The sequence below is a fragment of the Ambystoma mexicanum genome, chromosome 14 (genome assembly GCF_040938575.1).
Source record: "Ambystoma mexicanum isolate Mex_15411 chromosome 14, UKY_AmexF1_1, whole genome shotgun sequence".
NCBI classification, from domain to species: Eukaryota; Metazoa; Chordata; class Amphibia; order Caudata; family Ambystomatidae; genus Ambystoma; species Ambystoma mexicanum.
The window spans coordinates 3,355,987-3,379,361 of record NC_090940.1 but is presented as its reverse complement, the minus strand read 5'-3'; the positions used below and the strand labels follow the sequence as shown (position 1 = coordinate 3,379,361).

Sequence of the window (23,375 nt, the reverse complement as noted above, 5' to 3'; positions counted from 1 at the left end):
ATCCAGAGTGTGCCCTTCAGAGTGAGTCGGGCCAGAGGGGAGAAGAGAGAGTAAGAGAGAGTCGCAGAGGTCATGAAAGAGTCCAGTGGAAGGACAGGAAGCCTCCAGGTGGATGTTGAAGTCTCCAAGAAGGAGGAGTTGAGTGGTAGAGACCCGGAGGGAAGAGAAGAGGTCCACCCACTCAGAGGAAGGAGGAGATCTAACCAGGTGGTCGATAGCTGGTAGCCACAGTGAGGGAATGGCCAGGAGAGAGAGAGAGAGCCTGCAGACGAGGCATTCGAAAGAGTATGCCTGCGTAGGAATGACAGCCAGGAATCCACTCAGGGAAGATTAGTGCTACACCCCCTCTGGTACGGTTGGATCTGGGCACGGAGAGGATCTTGTAGCCATTGGGGAGGAGAGTGTCAAAGCTCGTGACAGAGCTGGCCGTGAACCATGTGAGACCGAGGACATCAAGGTCATGTTCCTCCAGGAGGTGGCAGAAGTCATAGGAGTGTTTGACAGTTGAGCGAGAGTTTAGAGTGGCAATATGAAGAAGGTTGCCAACCTTGAAAGACTTCCGGGGAGGGGTACAAATCGGAGGTACGCCATGTGGAGGTGCAGAAGTTGCCTGAGGGGGAGGGGGGCAGAAGAGGAGAAAGGAGAGAGGGCAAGGATGCCAAGGAGGAGAAAGCAAGGGAACGCGAGGAAGCCGTGGCAGGGAGAGGGGGGACAGCAGGGGAAGAAAGGAAATTGATGAGGTGTGGGAAGCGTCTATCAAACAGGAGAAGGTTGGGTTGAGGGCCTTGGACCAAGACGGTACCATTCAAATAAACATTAATGATGACCTTAGAGGAGTGGAAGGAGGACAGGAGGGCATCCCACTAAGTGCCACCATTAATGGGAGAGGAAGAGAAGGAGAGAGCAGAGACCATATGTAGAGGCCATAGGTCTGGCAAGGGAACGACAGAGGATGTCGGTGAAAGTATGCCTGGAGGAGGCACTGGTATAGGTGTTGGCGATATGGAGGCCTGGGTTGGGGACCAGGATGTCCTTTTTAAACTTCTTCCTAGCAGATTAAGTGAGGAGAGCAGGATAGTCGATAGAGAAGCAATTAGAAAAGATAGGAGGGACAGAGAACACCATAGAGTAGGTAGGGAGAGAAGAGTGGAGGGAGGGAGTGAGAAGGGGAAGGGGAGGACACTAGTGAAGGACAACAAGGCAGATGAGACAGACGGACGAGATAGGTTGACACTAGGACAAGAAGACAGGTGCTTAGATAGTGGTAGAAAGGGTCGCTAGAAGAGTGCTATGCTAGGAGGCAAGCTACAGAACGTCACAATGCAATTTTGAAACAGGAGAAAAACACACCTAAGTTTGAGAGTCCTGAATGGTGGGGAAAAGGCCTAGGTTTCACAATGCACTTTTAAATGCAATTCTAAGACAGGAGAAAAACATGTTGAGGTTTAAAACCTTTTGTGTAACTGAAATGCATTGAGTGTGTGAGCTGCAATCTGTTTGTTCTCCAAGTTTCCCTACTTTATTGAATTGAGAATAAAGTAGTATTTTGCCCTATTCCTTGAGTCTGTCCGGTTATTTGGGCCTGAGATAATTTATTGTGGTAATCCTCACTTGGAACACTCCAGGTGCTAATGCACAAGAGTCACATAGAGGAAAGGTTTTCTGACTCTCGCTATAAGGGGGTACCGTTGGGTGACCAGCCATCAAGAACTTGGGTATTATAGGGTCTTCCTCAGGGGAAAGTGGAGAATACCACGTTTCATGAGGCTGCATGTGACATTTAATGGAGACCTACTGACTATCAGTTCAAGGTTGTTGTGTATTGATGTGACGTACAGCGTTCACCATACTTTTGATGAGGTTTATATTTTATGCAAATATTGTTTTTTTCTTTTCTATAGCATGCCAGCAAGCGACCAAGCAGATGATTGCTGCCTACGAAGATGAGATTGATTATGCTGTTGCACATATCCAGGAGAAACTAAAGAAAGAAGCTACTGGGGTAAATGATTTCCATCCATCATTTCTTCTTGTATGAATAAGTGAGAGGTTAACTTTATTAGAAGCCGCTATTCACTGTGGTCTTGACCTGGCACTAGGACTGCACGGTCTGGTTTGAGAAACCGGAGTGTATTCTCACTCCTGCTCCCCTTGGATCCTCTATGCAGGTGGCCAGGGAAAGGCCATCAATCTTGGATCCTGACCCTGGGGTGTTGGACCTGTGAGGGAGGATCACCTGGGTGGAGGGTCCTTGGGGATTGGGAGTGAGATGCCTGTAGGCAAGACATGGTAGCCCCCTTATCCTCATGATAGCCAGCTTAACCTTCCCCCAACCTTTATGGATTATTGTAAGGCAGTACCACTTTATTCCTGTCTTGAGGTATTTAATAGTACTGAGATGAGTTATAAACTGTACTCAATTCCCCCATTCTAGTACTGAGACGAGGAAGAAGCAACAGAGTAATAGACACTTACTCTCACCACTTTGGTACTGGGACGAAGATGATGAATGAAGGTCAAGCATGTCCCTATAAACTGACACAGGCAGCCTTAATTGATGAGACACCTGCAGCCCCTTAAAGCACCACTAGTGTAGACTGCAGAGCCACAACAGAAAAACAGGGGAACAGGAAGATACAGCAGAAGGAGTGTGCAGCGATGCGAGCAGCCGAGAAGCCTATCAAGATTCTGATAATCCTACTGGTGGGACTGTGGAGGAAGGAGAACCCTCGGAAGGGAAGGCAGGCAGCAGATGCTGTCATGGAGCGGAGGCGAAGCGACGCACGAGAGCCGGTCTATGCTGGACAATGCACCCAGCAAAACAGGCTTTCCTGCCTGGGGGAAAGCCGCACAGAGAGGAGCTGCGGGTCCAGATAAGTGTCGGAGACACAAGAAGCACTCGAGCGCACCATGGTGAACGCGAATAAAATAGCGGTCCCTGAAAACTGGCAAAGCTGCCCTTATTGAATACCGAATTAAACATGTCCTTTTCGTCCCTGTCGCTCTGCTCCTCTTCGCGGATCGCTCCGAGAATAGCAGGAACCATTTTCCCACCAAGATGCTGGCTTGCCGTTATGCACGGAAGCGTTTTGTGCGGGCCATTCCTCCTTGGATTGACAAGAGGTAGCACAAGTCGTATTAATTTAATCACCCCATAGACGCTCGATATACTTGCTCAGCGCTCTGTGCTCTTCCCTTGCCTTCTACTCCTGGTCCTTTTTCCTGAGTCCGCCTTTTGCTAGCTTGGCAGTTCTCTGCTATTCTCAATTGTCTTCTCCTGGATTCCCTTAATTTTGCTCATCCTTTTTCCGTGTGCTATTCATGGTAAAGAATTCTACTACTCTGCTGGATACTTCCTTGTGGATTACTGCCCAGGTTCCTGGAGATCTTTGGCAGTTTCTCCCGAGCGTACCTGGCCTGGGACCCCTTACAGGCAGGGTGGCACCTGGAGAGGCGCGTCCTTTTCTACAAGACAAACGTTCCAAACGCCAAGGAAAGATCCACAAGAAGACAGCCACAAAGAAACCACAGGTGAGCCATTCAGTCGAATTTGAGGATCCTGTCAGTGTGTGTGTGTGTGTGTGTATGTCTGAAAGATGTACGCATATGCAACACAGCCAGCCAGGATTTTCAGACTTCTCTGGCACACACCAGTCCAGATCAGTATGAATAGACGTCTGCAGTCAAGTGTAAACCTCTAGCTGGAAAGGTCTTGCAAGAAGAAGCCTGGGCTGTTTGAATGTGTCGTCCCTAATTGCGTGGCTGCTAAATGTTTTGAATCGATGGATCCCTTTGGTTGGGACCTGTTGCCCTCAGCCTATTTCTTGAAATGTGGAATGTCTGCTGATGACCATTGGTAGAAGAACTGGAAGCGTGAGGGGGGGGCTGACCTGGAGTTCTGACATGAAGAAGAATTGAAACTTCCATGATCATCATGATGGCGAAGCGTTGCCTAAAACCTTCAAGGAACCAGACCTCCATCTACAATGGTGAGAAGATGGTCCTCACCCCAATGTCTCGGCCAACCCTGATGCTTGTGGCTTCTGTAAGCTTTGAAGCACTTGCTCAATACACTGTGACTAAAAAGGCGTGTTCTCAAGCACTGAGGCACAAGCAGCTGGCCAAGACAAAAGTCATGCAGCTACGCATCCAGAGTGAGCCATGCACCCTCACACCCAGCCATGGTGCCTGTCGTAGTAATCTGGACTCTGCGGCATCTTCCTGAAGGTCTGCATGATGGAGTATGTTGATTCCAGGAACATCTGTGCAATGCCAGGTAAACCTGGATGTTGGGCATTGGAGGCTTGCTGCCATTAGTTCTACTCTGCACCATGGCATAGGCCTCCATGCCCGTTGATAAGGATGGTCAGTGATTTCTGGACTTGAAGCAAAGTACCTAGCAGAGGGTCTTCTGTCGGCTTAAACCGGCATTAGCAGATTCCATCCCGATGAAGGCACGTTCCAACAGCAATGCAGGCCAAAGTAGGACCAGCCATAAAATGGCCACACAACTTGCCAGGGAAATCCACCAACACTCGCAAAGCAATGAGCATTGTGATCCATCTTTCTTATATATGCTACCCAATAACAAGCCTACCAGTCATTTTGGAGAGCAACCTAACCACCAGTTTCAACAGACAGCTTGAGCATGCTCTGACTGAGCGAGTCAGAGGTTCATCCCCCCTTCCCCCACACCAATTTCAATGAGTTGGTGAGAAAGGAAACCATTGATCTCCTTTCGATTGCCGGTGAACATTTTTATAGTGGCTGCTTCTGGTATGCAGGTTTTCCTTTTTAATTGTATTGCATTCCAATTGGACTATCTAATTGGTATGCTGATATGGTAGAAGAAATACAGCATTTTCTCAAACCCCCCACTCCCCTCCAGGTCTCGGCACTTGGCTCTGCTCCACCTTGGTCAGAACAGGTTCCACACTCGTGGTTGCCAGGCCCCTCCTGATTGAATCCTGAGCAGAGATCATGAATTATGACCCTGCAGGGGCTAGGAGGACCGGAGCGGCTGTTGCAACATACTACAGGAGGCCGAGAACTCTCGCTGGAACATCTCGCTCCTGAACCTTCTGAATGGGGAAGAAGGCACTGTGAGAAGCGGGTATGCCGAGCACCACTCGAAATAGGGAAATGGTTTTGGACAAGCATTCGTAGCAGGAGAATAGCTCGAAGACTCTACGGCAGGTGGGAGCATGGCCCCTATCCATGCAGACTGGAAGAAGGAAAAGCATAGGCCACAAACTGGGTGGACCACGGGAAAGTGGAGAGAAAAGCTGAGCACGCTGAGTCAGGTGAGGGCATAGACTTGAGGAGAGGCAAAGGAAGACCAGGCCAAGCTAATTGCAAGTGGACACAGGGGTGTAGGAGAGCAGAGCATCAGAGTGACTACTGTATGGGGTTCCCATTTAACTATTTCACCATTGCTTTAATTCGCTAGTACCTCATAGACTGGAGATGTGCCTCTGCTAGACTGTATATCTCAGTAGCCCAGCATTGCTATTGATGAGATTAACTTCCCCTTTAATAGATTTACATTCTAGAAACATGACCTCTGTTCCACTTATTCAAAGACACAGATGTTACCCTGTATGTCACAGACTGAGAGCTGCTTGAACACCACTACCGAGAGGTGGGCTAGCAGAAGCTGGGAATGCATGTCCTGCCTATATTGAGAATGTACTTGGACCTCCATATGTAGCATCTTGGGAAAAACCCTGACCTACTGTGACTGGTGGGTGGTTACCATAGCAACCTGTGCACTTTGTGCTGACCACTTAACAGTAAGAGACTTTTCTGTGATTTGCCGAAAACATTTAATTGAAGTCTATTTTGTCTGGGGTTTTTTTCTGGTTGATTTTGCTGCAGTTATACAGAGGGAGATGCCCTGCAGTGCCCCCCCTCTTTACACCCCTATATTAGCCTAAACCCACCCCACATATATTTGTTGCAAAATCTGATGAAAAAAATGTGACAGTCTGTCAATGGAATCTGCTGCGGCCAAAACTCCTGTTACTGTAAGAGATCACACGCAGGACATACTTGTGGTATCACTCTGTGTTGCCCGGGTATGCATGTGAGGCTCTGCTGTAGCCTTATTTTATTGTGTCAGAACTATTTTAGAAAAAATGCCAAAACGTCAATCTACCGAAATCACCTATACTAATAGCACAAGGCTGGACCCCGCTGGGTTGGATTGGCCAGATTTCACCATTGCCAGTATAACCCAGACTGGTATGCCGACCTCGGCCCAAAGAATTCAGTCCACCGACTGTTGTGGGGCTGGAGCCCACAATCACAAAATTGGCAATCTCCTGACACTGCCTATACCGAGAGCACAAAGCCGGATCCGACCCTGTGCAGGGCCAGTGGGAGGGGTTGGTCACATTTCACTATCGACAGTACACCCCCGACTGGTATATCGATCATGGGCCAATATTTCAGCTGACCAACTGTTATGGGGCTGGAACCAACCCCGAACATACAAACACGCTTTCACAAATATATATAGGTATAGACACATATATAGATAGATATGGATGGATATAGATGGATGGAGATAGATCTATATATAGATATTACATACTCACTGGTTTAACAGACATTCTCCTTCTTTCAGGATCAGCAGAGTGAGACAACGAGCACCAGCACCCAAAAAGGCAATGCAGAGAGCACAGGTCAGTGAATCAGACGGTATAGGTCTCGCAATCTGGTATGGGGACAGCTGGCAGCCCTCAGATGGTCTTGTTATGGTGACAGTGATACACGTTTGTTTAAGATCCTCTCCCGTGGACATGGCGTTTTCCCCAAATTAAACGGGCAGAGGTGACTTATGATCAGTTTGAGATCCGCTGAAGGGGAATGTCCGCAACCTGTGGCTCACCGAATGCTTTGGACTAAGACTCCCATGATGCCTGACCATTGACTATGCCGGCTAGGACTGGTGGGATTTATAGTGCAAAACATCTGGAGAGCCAAAGATTGCACCCCCTGCACTCGGGTGTGTGCGCTTATGTAGATAATGTTATACGAATAGGCATTGCTTGGTGCCATTGGTCTCCATTATGAATTTCCACATTCATGTGTTTCTTCTGTGACAGCCCCTTTTGAAGTGGTCTTAGAGGGGGTCGAGGGACCTTGGAGGCCAGAGGTAGAGGTTGTATCTCTGTTGGTCACTCAACCCCCCCATTCCACAAACCCCATCCCACCTTTCCCACACATACTTGCCTGAACCCTAGTGCCACGCTGCATGCCACCTGGTGCCCCACCTACGCATACCATCCTTTTTCTATTTTCGCCACGCTTTGTGCCCCATTCACCTGGTCTGCATGCATGTGCATGGCGCTCTGTCCTCTTCCATGGTTGTGGCATTTTGTAGCAGGGTTTCCTGTGCGGTCCCTATTGTGGGTGGCACAGGAAATACGGATGAAAAGCTTGACACAAGGGGGGGGGGGTCCCCCCATTGTGTGTTGGGACCCCAGGAGTTGGTATAAGAAGGACTCTGAATTCTCTGTTTTGGGATACCTGGAGCTCCTCATCCAGTTTGAGATGCCCATCAGTTTTGGGGTCCTATGACTTATCGGATGTTTGGTGTACAGAAAGCAAGAAATCTACTTCAGTACCAGCTTAAAGTATTTTGAAGCAGAACACACTGCCACTCATCCTGGAATCTCAGTCGGTTTATTTGCAGTGCTGCCAAGTCCTGTGACCTGCTCAATAGAGGTGAGGATAGCCCAGGGTAGAGCGATTGAAGGCTTGCAAGCTCCTGTTAGTGAATGCACCAGACTCTTGCATCGCACAGAAAGAGCGAAGGAGACTACTCAACTCATTCCTTTTGAGCCCTCTGCCTGCGCAGAACATAGCAATCAAACTGTTAGAGACCACAACCAATCGTAGAATGCTCCTTTCAGGGACATAATAATGAGAAACTGGAAGCACCTTAGGGGGTAGACCTTGGGACACCAGCCAATTCCAAGACCCCATCTTAACGGGGAAACAAACCAAGAAATCACTGCCACCATTTGAAGTATAAAAGGATACAGAAGCAGGCCAGTGGTGTGGGAGTCAGGATGGCATTCCAGAGAGTTGGTGTGTTCCTGACAAACGTGACTAGTAGGTGAGCAGGACATGGCAATATTCTGAGAGGAGTTAGAGATGTGCAACCAGACGTCTCGGGGTTATAACATAACCAAGGTGCCAGGCGCTGGTAAGAAGGAGCAGGTAGACTAGCCTGCTGGGGGCTGCAAGCCCACCTGAGTTGAAAGTAAGAGAAATGGCCATAGCACTGCTCTGCGGAGGCAGGAGGCTGGCAGATGCTGGAGAACTGGAGTGAGATTCTCAGGAGACTGTATCAGGCTGGATTCATGTTTGGTTGGCACTCGTACAATAATAGCAACCTGAAAAGAAACCAACAGGGCTGTAGGGGGTTAGAGAGAAAATCCTGCTCCCCCTCAAACGTGACTAGTAGGTGAGCAGGACAAGGCAATATTCTGAGAGGAGTTAGAGATGTGCAACTAGACGTCTCAGGGTTATAACATAACCAAGGTGCCAGGCGCTGGTAAGAAGGAGCAGGTAGACTAGCCTGCTGGGGGCTGCAAGCCCAGCTGAGTTGAAAGTAAGAGAAATGGCCATAGCACTGCTCTGCGGAGGCAGGAGGCTGGCAGATGCTGGAGAACTGGAGGGAGATTCTCAGGAGCCTGTATCAGGCTGGATTCATGTTCGTTTGGCACTCGTACAATAATAGCAACCTGAAAAGAAACCAACAGGGCTGTAGGGGGTTGGAGAGAAAATCCTGCTCCCCCTCAAGTGACCCCAGGGCAAAGGGGCAAGGTCTTGCACAGTAGAAGTGTTGCCTGCATCCTGTGCTCTGAAGTGCTATGGTTTATTAGTTCTTACATCGTTGGCACTTGCTTGAATCAGATCCAGATTTGGCCCTTGTTTCTTGTAGGTGAAAGTGGGCTAAACATGTTGCACCCACTGGGCCTTAGAGTTCAGCTGATGATGCAGTGGCCACTATAAGGTACACATGGTGACAACAGTAAAGACAGACACAAGTGATCACAGTTCAAGGGTGTTTATTAAACTGCAAAAGTGGGTGCGATAAACACCTAATATAAACCTAAATCTTAGATGGGAGCAAGCTTCGACCATCAAATGAAAATAAGGCAGTCCTAGTGGCGTGTCAAATAAAAGGGCCTATTCTAAGAAAAACCTATTGCCAATACTCCAGCTAATTACAAAAAGAGAGTGGGATAGGATTTATAAGAAAGAAAGAAGTGTTTACAAATAATGTGTCCGGATGCAGGATTCCGGAATGCAGGCCACTAAAGCAGCAGCTTAATCCTGCCGCTCAGGGATGTCATTTAGGGGTTGCCAGGGGTCGCAACTGCATCCCCTGAGGTGTCCCTTACTACCCCTGTGGCCTCCCTTGCTACCCCTACAAAAAAAACGAAAACAAAAACTGAAAAAAAGACGTTTTTGTTTTTTTAAATGCAAGCTCCTGGGCTGTGGCCAGCACCATGCGGCTCTTTGCTTTGGGAATGGCTGGCTTTTTTGGTCAGGCATCCTATTAAAAAAATGACAAAAAAAGCACAGGGGTTCTACAAGTCTCAACACTTTCAGCAGTGACCCTAAGTAAGAAAGAATAGGAATACCAAATAATTTGTCTTTCTGGAATTCTGTACAATAATTGCTAGACTCATTAAAGGTTTATTTCAGGCACACGTAGGTGAGTCACTGATGCAGTCTGTTCTTAAATACCTCAACTCAGCCCTTCATCCTTCTGAGGTCGATAAATGAGTACATGTATTCGGGCACAAATCCCTCAATTTGACATCTTCTATGATGTCTCAGCTGGTAATTCTAATGTCGCTTCAATGTGGTCGAATATATGTGAAGTGTTATTACAGAACCATGATATTAAAGTTGATATGCTTCATGAAAACCCGGATGCGGTAAAACTCAAAATCTGGCGCGCTGACTGGGAACAAACATGTATTGAGAGATCTGCGGCCAAATGTGTGATGCGCCACTGGAGATACGTGCCTTTAACACTCAACAGCGATACATTACATTGTTCCCAGATCCGCAAGCCCGAAGGATGTTTCTATTGTGCAGATTAAATTTGTTTAAAACCATCGAACGTCTCCGCTAATGGAAGAGCAACAAGCACCTAAAAAACCGAATGGAGATTTTGCTTGCAAGCTAATGAATCACTCAAACACCTAGAGCTATTTTGCACTAAGCTAAGATCTATAAGAACTATTAATTTGTGTCCATGGAGTGTAAATCATCCATCCCTATGCGCAGACGACTGGTGGAAATAGATGCATCAAGGAACAGACTTCAAATTGATACTCCCGTTAACACGTCTTTTGGAGTCAATTGAAAATCGCCTGATGAGGACACCAATAGAGTGAACACGCCTGTAAAACTCGAAATTGCACGATATGCCAGACAACAGTGTATGAGGAAACCGCCTGAAAGTACACAATTGATGAGTGTTATACGTTTGTATGTTATGTTTATATGTTGTCATTTTAAAGGTTTGAAAAAAAAACAATAAAATAAAAAATAAAAAAATCAGTACCAACACAGGTTGGGTGATATTGTATGTGTTCTATATTAAGCGCTTGAGCGTAAGTGCAATTTATTTATTTATTTTAATTCTTGATAACGCGCCAAATCACCCAAAGGCCTCACGGCGCACACAAAACAAAAAAAAGACAGTACTAAACAGGCAGTTGAAAAGCGGACATCTCTGGAGGAACTATGATTTGAAGATTTAAGGAGCATTGAAGAGATGGTAATATAATAAAACATAATTATCATTTGGCCATGGACGTCTGCTTGCAGTCACAGTAATTTGGTAATATGGGCCTATACACACTGATCTTAACGATACATCTGGTGATCCATTCTTGTATGAAATGTATATCACATTATAGTGCTATCGTAACCATATTGTTCGTACTACACTTTGGAACAATGCTATGTGATACCACTTCCTGTTTTTGCCAAGGGGAGTAAGGTTGTTGTCCATCGCTTCCTGTGATATCACTTCAGTGTGGAGTCAAATTACATCACTTCCTGTGATGTCATCAGAGGTCAAGTGTCATATGAGGTCACTTACGCTAGCCCTGGCATTTCGGTGAAATGACATCCCTGCTGCAGCTCCTGGCCTGCTCCTTCAAGGTATATAATTGATGATTATGAACACAAAAAAGAAAATTGAGGTGGCAGAGAACGCAATCCCCAAGAAACTAAAGCAGACCGCAGAGATGAATTGGGCTCCCAAGACATCAACCCTCTACTGTTGAAGGTAGGTCATGATGTTGGTGAAGTTGAGGCTTCTATGGCTGAACTTAACTTGAAAGTTTCCCAACTGGATAACAGGGTCACTGACTTGGAAAAAGGCTCTAGCTCTATGGGTACAGAAATTGCAGGTAGCTTCAGAGAATATAACAATTTGAAGGATGATCTCCAAAAGGAAAAAGAAAAGCGCTTGGGACTGGATTTAAAATTAAGAGGTAAAAACCTGAGATTGATGGGGATTGAAGAAAAGGCGGAGTCTGACAATATGGTCTCCTTTGTACTTCAGAACTTTAAGGATTGCTTTAATTTTGGATCAGCTTCTATAAGTGACATTGACTTTGCCTACAGAATTGGGAAGATCTCAGATTCAAGGGCCAGACAAATCCTAATTGATTTTGTGAGCACAAGGACAAAAGAAAATCTACTAAAAGCTGTCAGACTTAAAGGGGACACCAACTACAAAGAGAAACCACCCAGATTACCCCAAAGAAACTCTGATAAGATCATTTAAAGGGGTAAAAAAGTTGGCGAAGAACTGTGGATAAAAGTGTACTTGAACAGAGCAAACATTATGACTCTGTCTGCCAGATGGTCCGAAAACTACTACTGAATCAAAGTGGCACTACAATGGTTGAAAATCATCAAAAAACGCCTCTGCCTCCGGATCTAGTATGATTTTAATGGCTCCCTGCTGGTGTTTAGGTTTTTATATTTACAATTTATTATATTTGGTTGTTGGTCTGCAAATGGGTAAAAATTGCCTTTAAAATGGCGCTGTACAGATTTGTCAGTTCAACTGAATCATAACGCCATGTCAGAAGTTCTTTGTTCCGATTTGGATAGCGCTACGTGAGATGCCCAGAGGAAAGGACCCTCAATATGATCGATGTGCATGAAATCAGCTGATGGGAAGTGTTCGATGCACGGAGTACCCAGCTCTGTGGACGTTTGTCTATATGCAGGATTTATGACAACGGGAATAGAGACTGGTTGAATTATGGAGCTGTACAAGAAAACCTATATGCAACTGATCGGTGCAACGAATACGGATGTTGTCACAACCCTGCTGATCCTTGCTACCGCTGTGTATGCCATAAGGTAAACGAGCAGGAGTTTACCTGTTCTGTGTCATTGTGACTTGAGTCTCCAAGTCCGTAAGACTGCTGGTGGGGCTTGGAGCCATGCCTTGGGGAGGCATGGGGAATCTAGATCTTGAATGCAAAAGAACATTTACATGGAGAATGAATACTTCGATCCTGAATGATGAGAAGATTCTGGAGAAAATAGTCTCAGAGGTAGAACTCTTTGTTGGACAAAATCATACCGGGGAGGTTGAGTCGAAGACAGTGTGAGAAGCCTTCAAATTTACTATGAGAGTAAGTCTTTCCAGTAACAAAAAAAACTTGATAAGGAGAGGCAAGATTTAGGTTAAAGATCTGAAGTCTTTCTAGAGCGATGATCAATATGCCAAAGAATGTAGAGAAAATAAGAGCTATGGATTCTGAAAACAGAAATGAACACAATACTAACAGAGCTGAACAAAGTTTATATCAGTTAAAGTGCTCATACTTTGAAAAAGTGTGATCGATGGTTGGCGCATCGATTGAGGAAAATGGATTCTGATAGAGCAATTATTTCGATTAGAGGCCCAGATGGTTTAATTACATTAATTACAAAAAAATCTGCCGACAAAGGAGGAGGCTTGATACTTTTAAACACCAGCGACTATGAAGAAGAGTGCATAAGACAACTTAGTGACATCAACACCTATGCTCCACTTAACTCAGATCCCACAGAAGAAATTCGATGTAACTTGGAGAAACTTTTGGAAAAGGCAGAAGAACTCAAATGGATCAACCACAATATAAAGAAATTCCTGATGAACACACATCCTAAAATACCTCACTTTTACACTCTTCCAAAGATACATAAGGACATGCAAAAACCACCGGGAAGACCTATAGTAGCAGGAATCAATAGTATTCTGGAACCACTTGGCAAATATATTGACTTCTTTTTTTACAACCACTTATCCAAAAAACCAGCACTTATATCAAAGATTCCACACATTTCCTACAACATCTGAGCCGTCCCATTTAACATCAACATCTGTTTCACAGTTGACGTCAAAAGCCTTTACACGTCTATCCCTCACAATTTAGGTAGGGAAGCAGTGGAATGGATACTATTGGAGGAAGGTGAAATGCCTGCACAAAAAGAATTGATCATGGCACTTCTCGAATTCATCAGTAATAATTCAAATTTTCAGTACAAGAACTTATATTACTTGCAAGTTGCGGGTACAGCTATGGGGCCACCATGGCCCCTGCATATGCGGATGCATTTATGCATAAATTTGAAACTGAACATATCCTTCTGAATCATCTATGGAACCAAGACTTTATCATCTGGATTCGATACATCGATGATATTTTTTTTATTTGGAGAAGCACAGAAACACGACTCCTTGAATTTTTTGGCTATATTAACATAGACCCACGTATACAGTTTACATATGAATACTCACGTGAGTCCATACATTTCCTAGATGTGGAGATAAAAATCACAGAAACAGAATACCAGACAACGATCTATCGGAAGAGTACAGACAGAAACAGTTTGTTACAAAAGACTAAGCGTCCATCAACCTAGCCTGATTAAAAATCTACCTTTTAGTCGAATGCTCAGAGTGAAGGGAATAGTCAGCAACCAAAGAGACTATGAAGCAGCAGTAAAAGAGATAGGCAAGAAATTCTTGGCAGAGGATATTCAGAGGAAGAAGTAACATCAGCAGAATTACGCACAGCCACACAAAACAGAGAAGATCTACTCAAGCCTAGAACAACCAAGAAGGACACTACACCACCACTTGTTTTTGTATCCAAGTACTCACGCCAGAGCAATCGTATTAAGGCAATTATCAAGAAAAATTGGAACACTGTAACATGTGACAAAAGGGTTGAGCACTTGATCAAAGAAATTCCTACGTTTGCTTACCAACAAAGTGTAAACCTAAAAGACAGATTAATCCAGACCACCACAGAAGAAGAGAAACACAGACCACATAGGAACATTCCCATGCCTGAATTGTAGCAATTGTAGCTACATTATGAAAGGTAAAACAGTAAACCATCCTTACACTGGAGAGAAGATTAAACTTGGATGTTATGCAACTTGTGATACACCAGGGATTATTTATGGGATCAAATGCCCATGTGGTCTGTATTATGTGGGCCAAACTCGACGCACAGCAAAGGCAAGGTGGAATGAGCACAGATCCTGTATCGGGAATAAGACTACAAGTTCAGCAGTGGCCAGACATTGGCAGAACAAACAGCACAGCTTGGCCCAAATTAAATTTGTAATCTTAGAAAGAGTCCAAAGAAGAGAGAAGCATGAAGATTTACAAAAAAGACTTGATCAACATGAGACGTTCTGGATCGACAGACTGAGCTCTCTGACACCTAAAGGAATCAATGAGGAGATCAACTACAACTACATGTGCTTCCTCTGATCCAGAGAGAAGTATTTTCTAAACCTGAACATTGAGAACTTTCATTATGTATTGTTGATTCTATGATATTCAAATGTGGTGTTTAGGTTTTATTCAAAGAAATGCGAGACTTCCTTCATCCTTATGTAGATTTTCAAATTGAGTTATGAATATATAGCTTCAGTATCCATGTTAACAGTAGGACAATTATAGCGAGAACCTTGGTCATTTGACTTTGAAGAGTTAGAGGGCATTGTTGATAAGCATCATTATCCTCCCTGTTACGCATCCACTCACCCCATGATTGATTAAGACAGTAGCTTTCAAAACGCCACCGTATGCTTCATTACTATCATTTAATTAATTTTAGAAAGCATCTACGCACACACGTACGTAGCTACCAAAACATTGTGTGTTCCCTAGGCGACAACCCAGCCCTTCCATGACCTCATGGAGAGGTGGGGCCCGAGGTGTACGTGCGGCGGCGTTCGCGCTGCTGCCTGTCGCCCCGCCCCATATTCCATGGGAATGTAACATAGCGTCTGCACTCACGCGCATTTCGCTTTCGCTTTTCGCTTTCACTTTGAATGCGCCTTGTACAGAACGCGAGCACGAACGAGCAGGTAAGAGACCTCCAGCCACACCACAGTCTCGCCCATCACATAGAAGGGCTTTGACAGTCTTTTCTCATGTTTAACAGAAACGTTGGACTCAACAAAAATTATGTACACGTAGCTGTGAGGTTAACAGCACAGAAGGTACAGATTCACACGATAGAAATAATTGTCTACTACAATTTATAGCGCAGCTGACATTATTTGTGTTTCTTGTTTCTCCTTTTTGACTTCTACCCTCCGGATCTACTTGGGGTATGTGTTTTACATTTATTATGGTAATATGATGTATTGTCCTACTTGTTACAATGGTTCAAAAATATTGAATATGATTTAAAGTACAGCGCTGAAGATGGTCATAGACCAAAATGCATTGGCAAATGCACTTAACAAACTGACCTACGTATTTACTGGTTGCCTCATTATATAAGAGTAAAATACGAGAAACAGAAAATTAGAAATGTGAATTAAACATTTCCCTCGTGAAACCTTTTACTGATTTTGTGTATTTTTGAAAAAGAAAAATACTTTGAAAAGCATCCTATATACCTGTGCAGCCCTGACAAGGGCCAACTGTTAGCATCAGTCTTAAATAAGGTGAAGACACCTTATTTTCCCTTCTTTCTTAATTACATTGAAACCCAGAGACATTAATGTCATGTTTAAGAATTGCTACAAAGAATTATACTGCAATGAACAAACAATATCTGGAGCTGGTGAGCATTTTATTGAGGAGATTGAGATCCCAAAGGTTAGACAGAATGTAAAAATATAGAGGAAGAGTTGCTGATCGAAGAATTGAGGAAAGCAATCCAACTAAATTCTGGTGAATCTCTGTGGCCGGATGGTCTGCCGTCCAAATTTGATAAGATTCTACCGAATTCTGTCCTAATGTTAATGAAAGATATGCTTGAAAAATCACTTAAGGATGGCCTATTACTGCAAACGACTAGACATGCCGTGATGTCAGTGTTTTAGAAGAAAGGGAAAGATGAGACTCAACCATCTAATTACAACCATATAATTACCATCCTATCAGTTTAATAAATACTGATAATAAGGTTTTATCAAAAATCTTAGCTTTGCAGTTAGAAACTATACTACCGAAAGTAATTAATGACAATCGATCTGGATTTATTAAAAAAAGCAGGCTTCAAGTAACATTCAAAGTCAAACGATCTCACAAGCCACAGACACTATGGATGATATTGCGGTTTTGTCCTTAGATGCTGAAAAGGAGTTTGACCACGTTAATTGGAACTATCTATATTCTATGCTATTCAAAATGGGTCTAGAGAGAGATTTATATCATGGATTCAATTATTGTATTCAAAGCCAACTGCTGATATTAATACAAATGGATTGAGATCCGATGTATTTGAACTAGAGAGGGGTACTAGACAAGGATGCCCTCTGTCCCTTCTCTTGTTTGTCATTGCAGTAGAACCATTGGCCATTGCAATCGGGAGGGAAAAAAGGCTAAGTGTGATATGTTCTTGGGGTGTGGAACAAAAGCTTTGGTATTACGCAGACAACTTACTACTAGTATTAAAGGATTTAGAACATTCTTTGCCTATCTTAATGGAACTTTTGTCAATTTTTTATGTAAAATCAGGATATAAAGTGAATTGGATAAAATAGGAAGTGATGCCCTTGACGATTACCTGTAATAAACAGAGGGTTACTTCATTCGGTTTTAAATGGTGCCCGGATAGGATGAGGTACTTGGGTATATGGCTAACACCAAAGGTTGAGGAAATGGTGCAGGAAAATCTAAAAGAATTGTGTGAAGGATTAAAACTGGACCTGGAGAGATGGATGGTGCTACACCTATCCCTGTGCTGGAGGGTAAACGCCCTAAAAATGAATTTGGACCCTAAAATTAACTTTGTACTTGGTATGCTACTATTGAAAATTAGCCCACAGTATTGGAAAGAGTTAGATATGCTCATGCAGAGCTTGATATGCGACAAGAAAGCTGTGAGGTTAAAACTTTGGAAGCTACAATTGCCACTGGAAAAGGGTGGATTAGTGGTCCTGAACTTTCGTCCATACCATTTGGCATTCGTGGCACAATTATTATTATTTTTTTTGCTCCTTTCTAGGAAAAATATCCAAATGATTGGGTGATAGCTGAAGCCAGCTTTGCAGGGCCATTGATGCCTATGGCAATTTTAACAACTACGTTGAAACCAGGATGCACGACGAATCCAACAACTGAATTTTTAATATGCTCTTGGAAAGAGCTATGGCTAACAAGCTTACTGGGTGTTGATGCTGTTAAGGCCCCAGATGCTTCAATTTGGGCTAACGCTGAATTAAAGAAAAAGGGAAGACACTATTTTTGCCAGAATGGTTTTTGGGAGGAGTTGGGTGGATTGAGAATGAAGGAAAATGGCTCACAGCAGATAAAGTTAAGAGTAAATGGAATATAAAGAACTTTTCAGCTGTGGACAACAGGAGACTGAAGAAGGCTATTGGGGAGGTGGACCTTGACAACGGGTTACATTTTGACATTTTTTCTGCCAATATCAAAAAGGGTGGAGGTGGTTTGGCAAGCAGAATCTATAAACTTGTCTCGTGATATAAGGAGAATGATCAGTTGTGTGTAGATTGGAGACGTAGACTCTGATGAAATTTCTTCAGACCAATGGTTGACCATGTGCAATAATGTCAATCTATGTTCAATTAATTTGGGTGAAAGGTCCAGACAAATTAAAATTTTGAATAGTCTACTGGAACCCAGAACGTTTATATAAAAGAGGGCTTCCTGATACAAATGTATGTTGGGGATGTGCGTTGGGAAAATTGAACATATGTTGTGGGATTGCAGGAGAGTGCATGAATTTTGGCAGAGTATTGATGAAATATCAGATGAGATACTGGGAGTGAACATTTTTTAGGACTTTTAAACAATCTATTCACATGCCAGAAGAAATGGTTTTTAGAGGGGCTGCTATAGGAAAGAAAATTATTTTGAGGGTGGAAATCCAGAGTCTCACCAAATGTCGAAGATTGGATTGATGAAATGCATAAATTAGCTGATTTAGAGAGAATGATCTATAGGAGAATTAAAAACATATTCCTTTTTTGAAAAGATGGGGGGGGAATCCATGGATTCATATTAGTCTGTCTTCGTTATGATGAATGGGAGGGGGTGGGATGTATATACTTAAGGATTATGTATATAGTTGAATGCCCTCTTTCTGGATTTGTAACCTAATGTTTGTAACTTTGATTAGCGTTTAAGTAGAATTATTGAATGATTGTTATTGTTTACTTCATAAAATGAAAAAAAAGAATAAAAAAGTCAGGTTGTAGTAGTCTGGGCTCCCTTGCCCACGTTTTGAGCACGGGGTAAGGTGGAACCTCTGAGCACAGCACGCTTCTTGGGCTTCCCCAGCACGAGACTACAGCTCCGCTCTCAACCTTCAAGAACCTTGATGGCCAAGTCTCCTTTCGTGCAAAAAGTGTCTTGCCTTCGAGGGTCGGAAAATAATAAACCAAAAGGTTCCTTTTACTCGTTAGTTAGGGCTTTGTTCCTATTTCCTACGAAAAAGCCAAGATATTTTACGGCTGATCCGGCCAATCTGCACTTAGCTGGATTAGCAGTTGGGCCAGCATTCCTGTGGACTTCCGTGATGGTATAAAGATGAAAGAGATGGTCCTCCCAAGTCTTGCTATAAATGACAATATCGTCAATGTAAGCTCCACAGAAATCGGAATAGGGTTGTGGGTCCCTAACTATGAGGCATTGGAAAGTGGCTGGTACACCGTGCAGGCCAAAGGGGAGGACTTTAAACTAGAATAATCCTAAGGGCGTTAAACATATTTCTTTTCCTTATCTGGCCCATATATGGGAACTTGCCAGTATCCGTTTGTTAAATCTAGGGTGGATAGGTAGGTAGCTGTTTTGAGTTTATCAATTAGGTCATCGATGCGTGGCATGGGCTAGGCATCGAAGTCTGAGATGGTATTACTTGACAGAAGTCTATGCAGAATCTCCAGGAACTGTAAGGTTTAGTGACCAACACAATAGGAGAGGACCATGGACTTGAGGAAGGCTCAATAATATTGGTTTTCAACATTGACTTCCTCAATCATTATCTGTTTACGGGCTTCCGGTAGTCAATATGGCTTTAGATGAACCACTTCCCCTTTTAGGTGTTCTGATATAGTGGTATGTACCTTTTTACTCTTCCTGGTTTTTCTGAGAATACATCGGGAAATGAGACAACTACATCTTTTATATCTTCTCTTTGTTGGTTCATAAGCAGCTTTTTCTTGGCTCTGGGCCTTCCCCACATGAGTGCAAACTAAGTCTCCGACCATTTTCTTGTGTTCTCGCATTCAAGTGGCAGTTTGCGAGAATGGAATGGGAGCCTCCTCTCGTTCTTACCAAGTTTCCCAGAGCATGTCCAAGAAATCTCTGGGTTCTCTTCCATAGAGCAATTCAAAAGGCGATAAACCTGTGGAAGGCTGGGGTTTGGTGCTGTTGCCTCACGGCAAATAATGTCCATGCCATCATTTGTTCCCAGTCCTTCCTGTCCTTGTCTACTAATTTCTGTAGAATTAGCTTTCGGGTCTTATTGAATCTTTCTACCAGGCCATCAGTTTGGGGTGTTATACAGACTTTCACAAGGTGATAATGTGGAGTAGCTCTTTGACTTTGTCCACAAGCTTACTCATAAAATTCAAACCCTGGTCTGTTAGTATTTCTTTGGGAAACCCAACCCTGGAGGAATACGGTAGAAGATGCTTAAGGATTTGCTGGGTGGTGTTATTTCGCATTGGGAATGCCTCTGGGATATTGTGTTGCATAATCTACGATCACCAGGACATACGTATTGCCCAGTTTAGATGTCTCTAGAGGTCCTACTATGTCCATGCCAATTCTTGAAAAGGGGACTTCTGATTGGTAACGGATTTAGAGGGGCTGGTAATGGGATGTGCGTGCTGGGCTTTTGACATATTTTGCATTGTCTGGATGAAGATTTTTAAATTGCCGTGGATACTCACCCAATAAAATTTGCCACTAATGTGCACCTGTGTTTTAAATTGTCCTAAATGCCCCCAGGTAAGATGGGAATGCGCAATCTCTAGCACAACCTTTTAGTGACTCTTAGGGTATTACCAATTGTGGGGGAGGTTTCTCCTCTGTAGAGGAAGCCTTGTTTTAAGAAGAAAAAGTGACTACCTTTCACTCTGCCTTCTTCTTCCGGAATGGTTTGTAAAAAAGCTTCAGCGAGGACTGGATCATTTTGCTGGGCAAAGGCTAGGTCGGGATAGATGGTGGGTTCTTCCCCCTTCCTTTGATGTGAAGAGATTTTTCAGCTTCCCCAAAGCCTAAATTATCTTCTTTCTGTTTTATCTGGTTCGCTTTCTTTAAATTGAGGGAATAAAGCTTTCCAAAATTCCCTGAGCAATTTGATCCCCCCCCCCCCCACGACGCACCTCAAAAGGGGTTTCACCATGATTTTGTAAGAGAACCTTCATATCTCCCCGGAAGTCGGATCAATAACGCCTGCTAAGACATCTATCCCGAACATCCATGCTTAGCCAGATTTTGGGGCTAATTGGATGTAACTCAATGGAGGAGGTATAAAAACGAAGTCTTAGGAATCATTCCTCTTTTTCCAGGGGGAATAATGGCTTCCCTACTGTTATAGATAACACACCCTATTGATTCCTTGGTGGCGATGGAAGGGTTAGAAGCACTGTGACTAAGTTGTTGAAATTGTAGGGTTCCCCAGTTCGTTTCAATTGAGTCACATCCCACTACTGACACCATATGTAAGGAACTCATGTTGGCAACAATAAAGACGGACACAAGTGATCACAGTTCAAGGGTGTTTATTAAACTGCAAAAGTTGGTGAGAGAAACGCCTATTCTAAACCTAAATCTAAGATGGGAGAAAGCTTCGACCTTCAAATGCAAATAAGGCAGTCCTAGTGGCTTTGTGTCAAATAAAAGGGCCTATACTAAGAAAAACCTATTGCCAGTCCTTCCTCTAATTGCAACAAGAGTGTGGGATAGGATTCACAAATAATGTGTCGGGATGCAGTAGTCTGGGTCTCCCTTTCCCACCTTTTGAGCACAGGATACGGTGGAACCTCTGAGGACAGCACACTTCTCGGGCTTCCCCAGCACGAGACGACAGTTCCGCTCTCACCCTTCAAGAACCTCGATGGCCAAGTCTCCTGTCCTCCAAAAAGTGTCTTGCCTTCGAGGGTCGGAAAATAATAAACCAAAAAGTTCCTTTTACACAGTAGTTGGGGTGATAATGGCTCACCCCTGGGTCCCCCTCTTCAGAGTGCAGACCCTTCTCAATCTTCAGCCTCCCGCTTTCAGGTTCACTATTAAATTTCCTTGGTTCATGAATGTTAATGTCTTTTGAAACAATTCTTCAGGCTTCACCCCTTTTTGTCGACCTACCTCTGCCGGGTTCACTCTTGCCAACTTTTGCTAAACTGTTCACTGTGGACATCCCTCAGTCGGGTTCACTTCTGTCAACACACTGTTCATAGGGACTTCAGGCTTCGTCCCTTTCTGTCAGCATCCCTCTGCCGGGTTCACTGTTGCTAACTTTATCAATTGTCCCTTTCTCAATCACCTGTCAGTCAAAGACTTTCAACTGTACAGAGGATTTTGCTGGACCCCTAAATGACCACTTTGACCGTTCCTTTGTGGCCTTCCCGAGGCCTTCTACTATTGGTAGTTACAACAAACACGGGATTGAGTGTCTTGAGTACGCACCCACGTGGTGCTGGATCCCTTTGCAGCTGGTCTCCCCTTTATACTAGTGGTTCTTTGAACTTCCCTTAAGTTGCTACTTTGCGGCTTTCAACAAAGTTTGGTCTCTTTATCGGTTCTCCCCTGGACTCACTGGCAGTGATGAACCGCTTGGCTTTTCAGCATATCTGGAGTCAAGGCTGGTTCCAGGGTAGCAGGCGCCTCCCTCGGTCCTGCTCATCAGCGTAGGCACGCTCAGTGTACCGTTGACATCTGCTGCAACGCACTTGAGCTATTGTCTTACCATTCCTTCTGCAGAGGTTTCGCGGGTCTGGTTCGGAAAGGACAAGGTCGCGTCTCTCCTTGTCAGCCTCTCGATATTCGCCCCCTTCTCCTCCTCCTCAACTGCCGTGCCTGGATAGCTGTCTTGTCGTGCGGTCTGCCTTGCTCGTAGTGTGCTTTAGTGCTCCACTTTTTATCCCTGTGGGGAAGGGAAAGGGCCGTCAGGTGTGTGATTCTGGTCAACTGCCTGACCCTTGTGTTGGGACATGTTGGGTAAATGGCTCGGGTGTTACCTGTTGTCTGTGGTGTGTGAAAGTGTCCATGTCGGAAAAGGGGGAGGGCAGTGTTTTGGAATATCCTACGTGGTAGGAGGGGGAAAAGGTGTTGAAAGAAGGGGGATACCGCATCTCACGTGTTAGTGTCCCACTTTCACTCCCCAAGGACCCCCCATCCAGGTGATCCTCCCTCACTGGTGCACCCCCAGGAACTGGATGCAGTAGCAATGGCTGTGTCCTGGCCACCTGGATGACAGATTCCTGGGGACTAGCGGGTGAGACGCCTTCAGGATTCTCAAAGTACAAAGATTTTGCCCACTGTGGCTTTCTAGTCTGTCCAACAGTATTTGATTTGGATTCTTTGTTGTACTGGAAATCAAGACGCCTTTTTAAAGTCAATCTTATGGCATTTCATTTCTTTAGGTTTAAGCTTAGAATAGCTTTTTCTCAGCCTCTCCTTTGCTTTGTTCAGCGTCTCATGCCTGATTACCTTCTATTTTTCAGAAACCTTTCATGCAAGTGATTTCAGGACCACCACAACACCGAAGGAACCTTCGCCAGCATCACTCACTTCAAATTCAGGAACAGTGAGTATACATGCACTTACTGACCAGAACCTCACCTGTTTGTGTCTGTTCCGTGCAAGGCCCATATCC

At 44.2% G+C, this 23,375-nt stretch overlaps 1 protein-coding gene across 2 annotated transcripts in view; it reads left to right on the top strand.

Moving 5' to 3' along the window:
- The window catches only part of LOC138527331 (receptor-interacting serine/threonine-protein kinase 2-like), a 178,612-nt gene that overhangs the window by 116,876 nt on the left and 38,361 nt on the right, over positions 1 to 23,375 (top strand). For both annotated transcript variants that reach the window (XM_069638382.1, XM_069638383.1), the window contains exons 6-8: positions 1,902 to 2,002; positions 6,629 to 6,686; positions 23,224 to 23,306. In XM_069638382.1, coding sequence (XP_069494483.1) covers positions 1,902 to 2,002; positions 6,629 to 6,686; positions 23,224 to 23,306 — 242 coding nt within the window. The remainder of the gene's footprint in view (positions 1 to 1,901; positions 2,003 to 6,628; positions 6,687 to 23,223; positions 23,307 to 23,375) is intronic.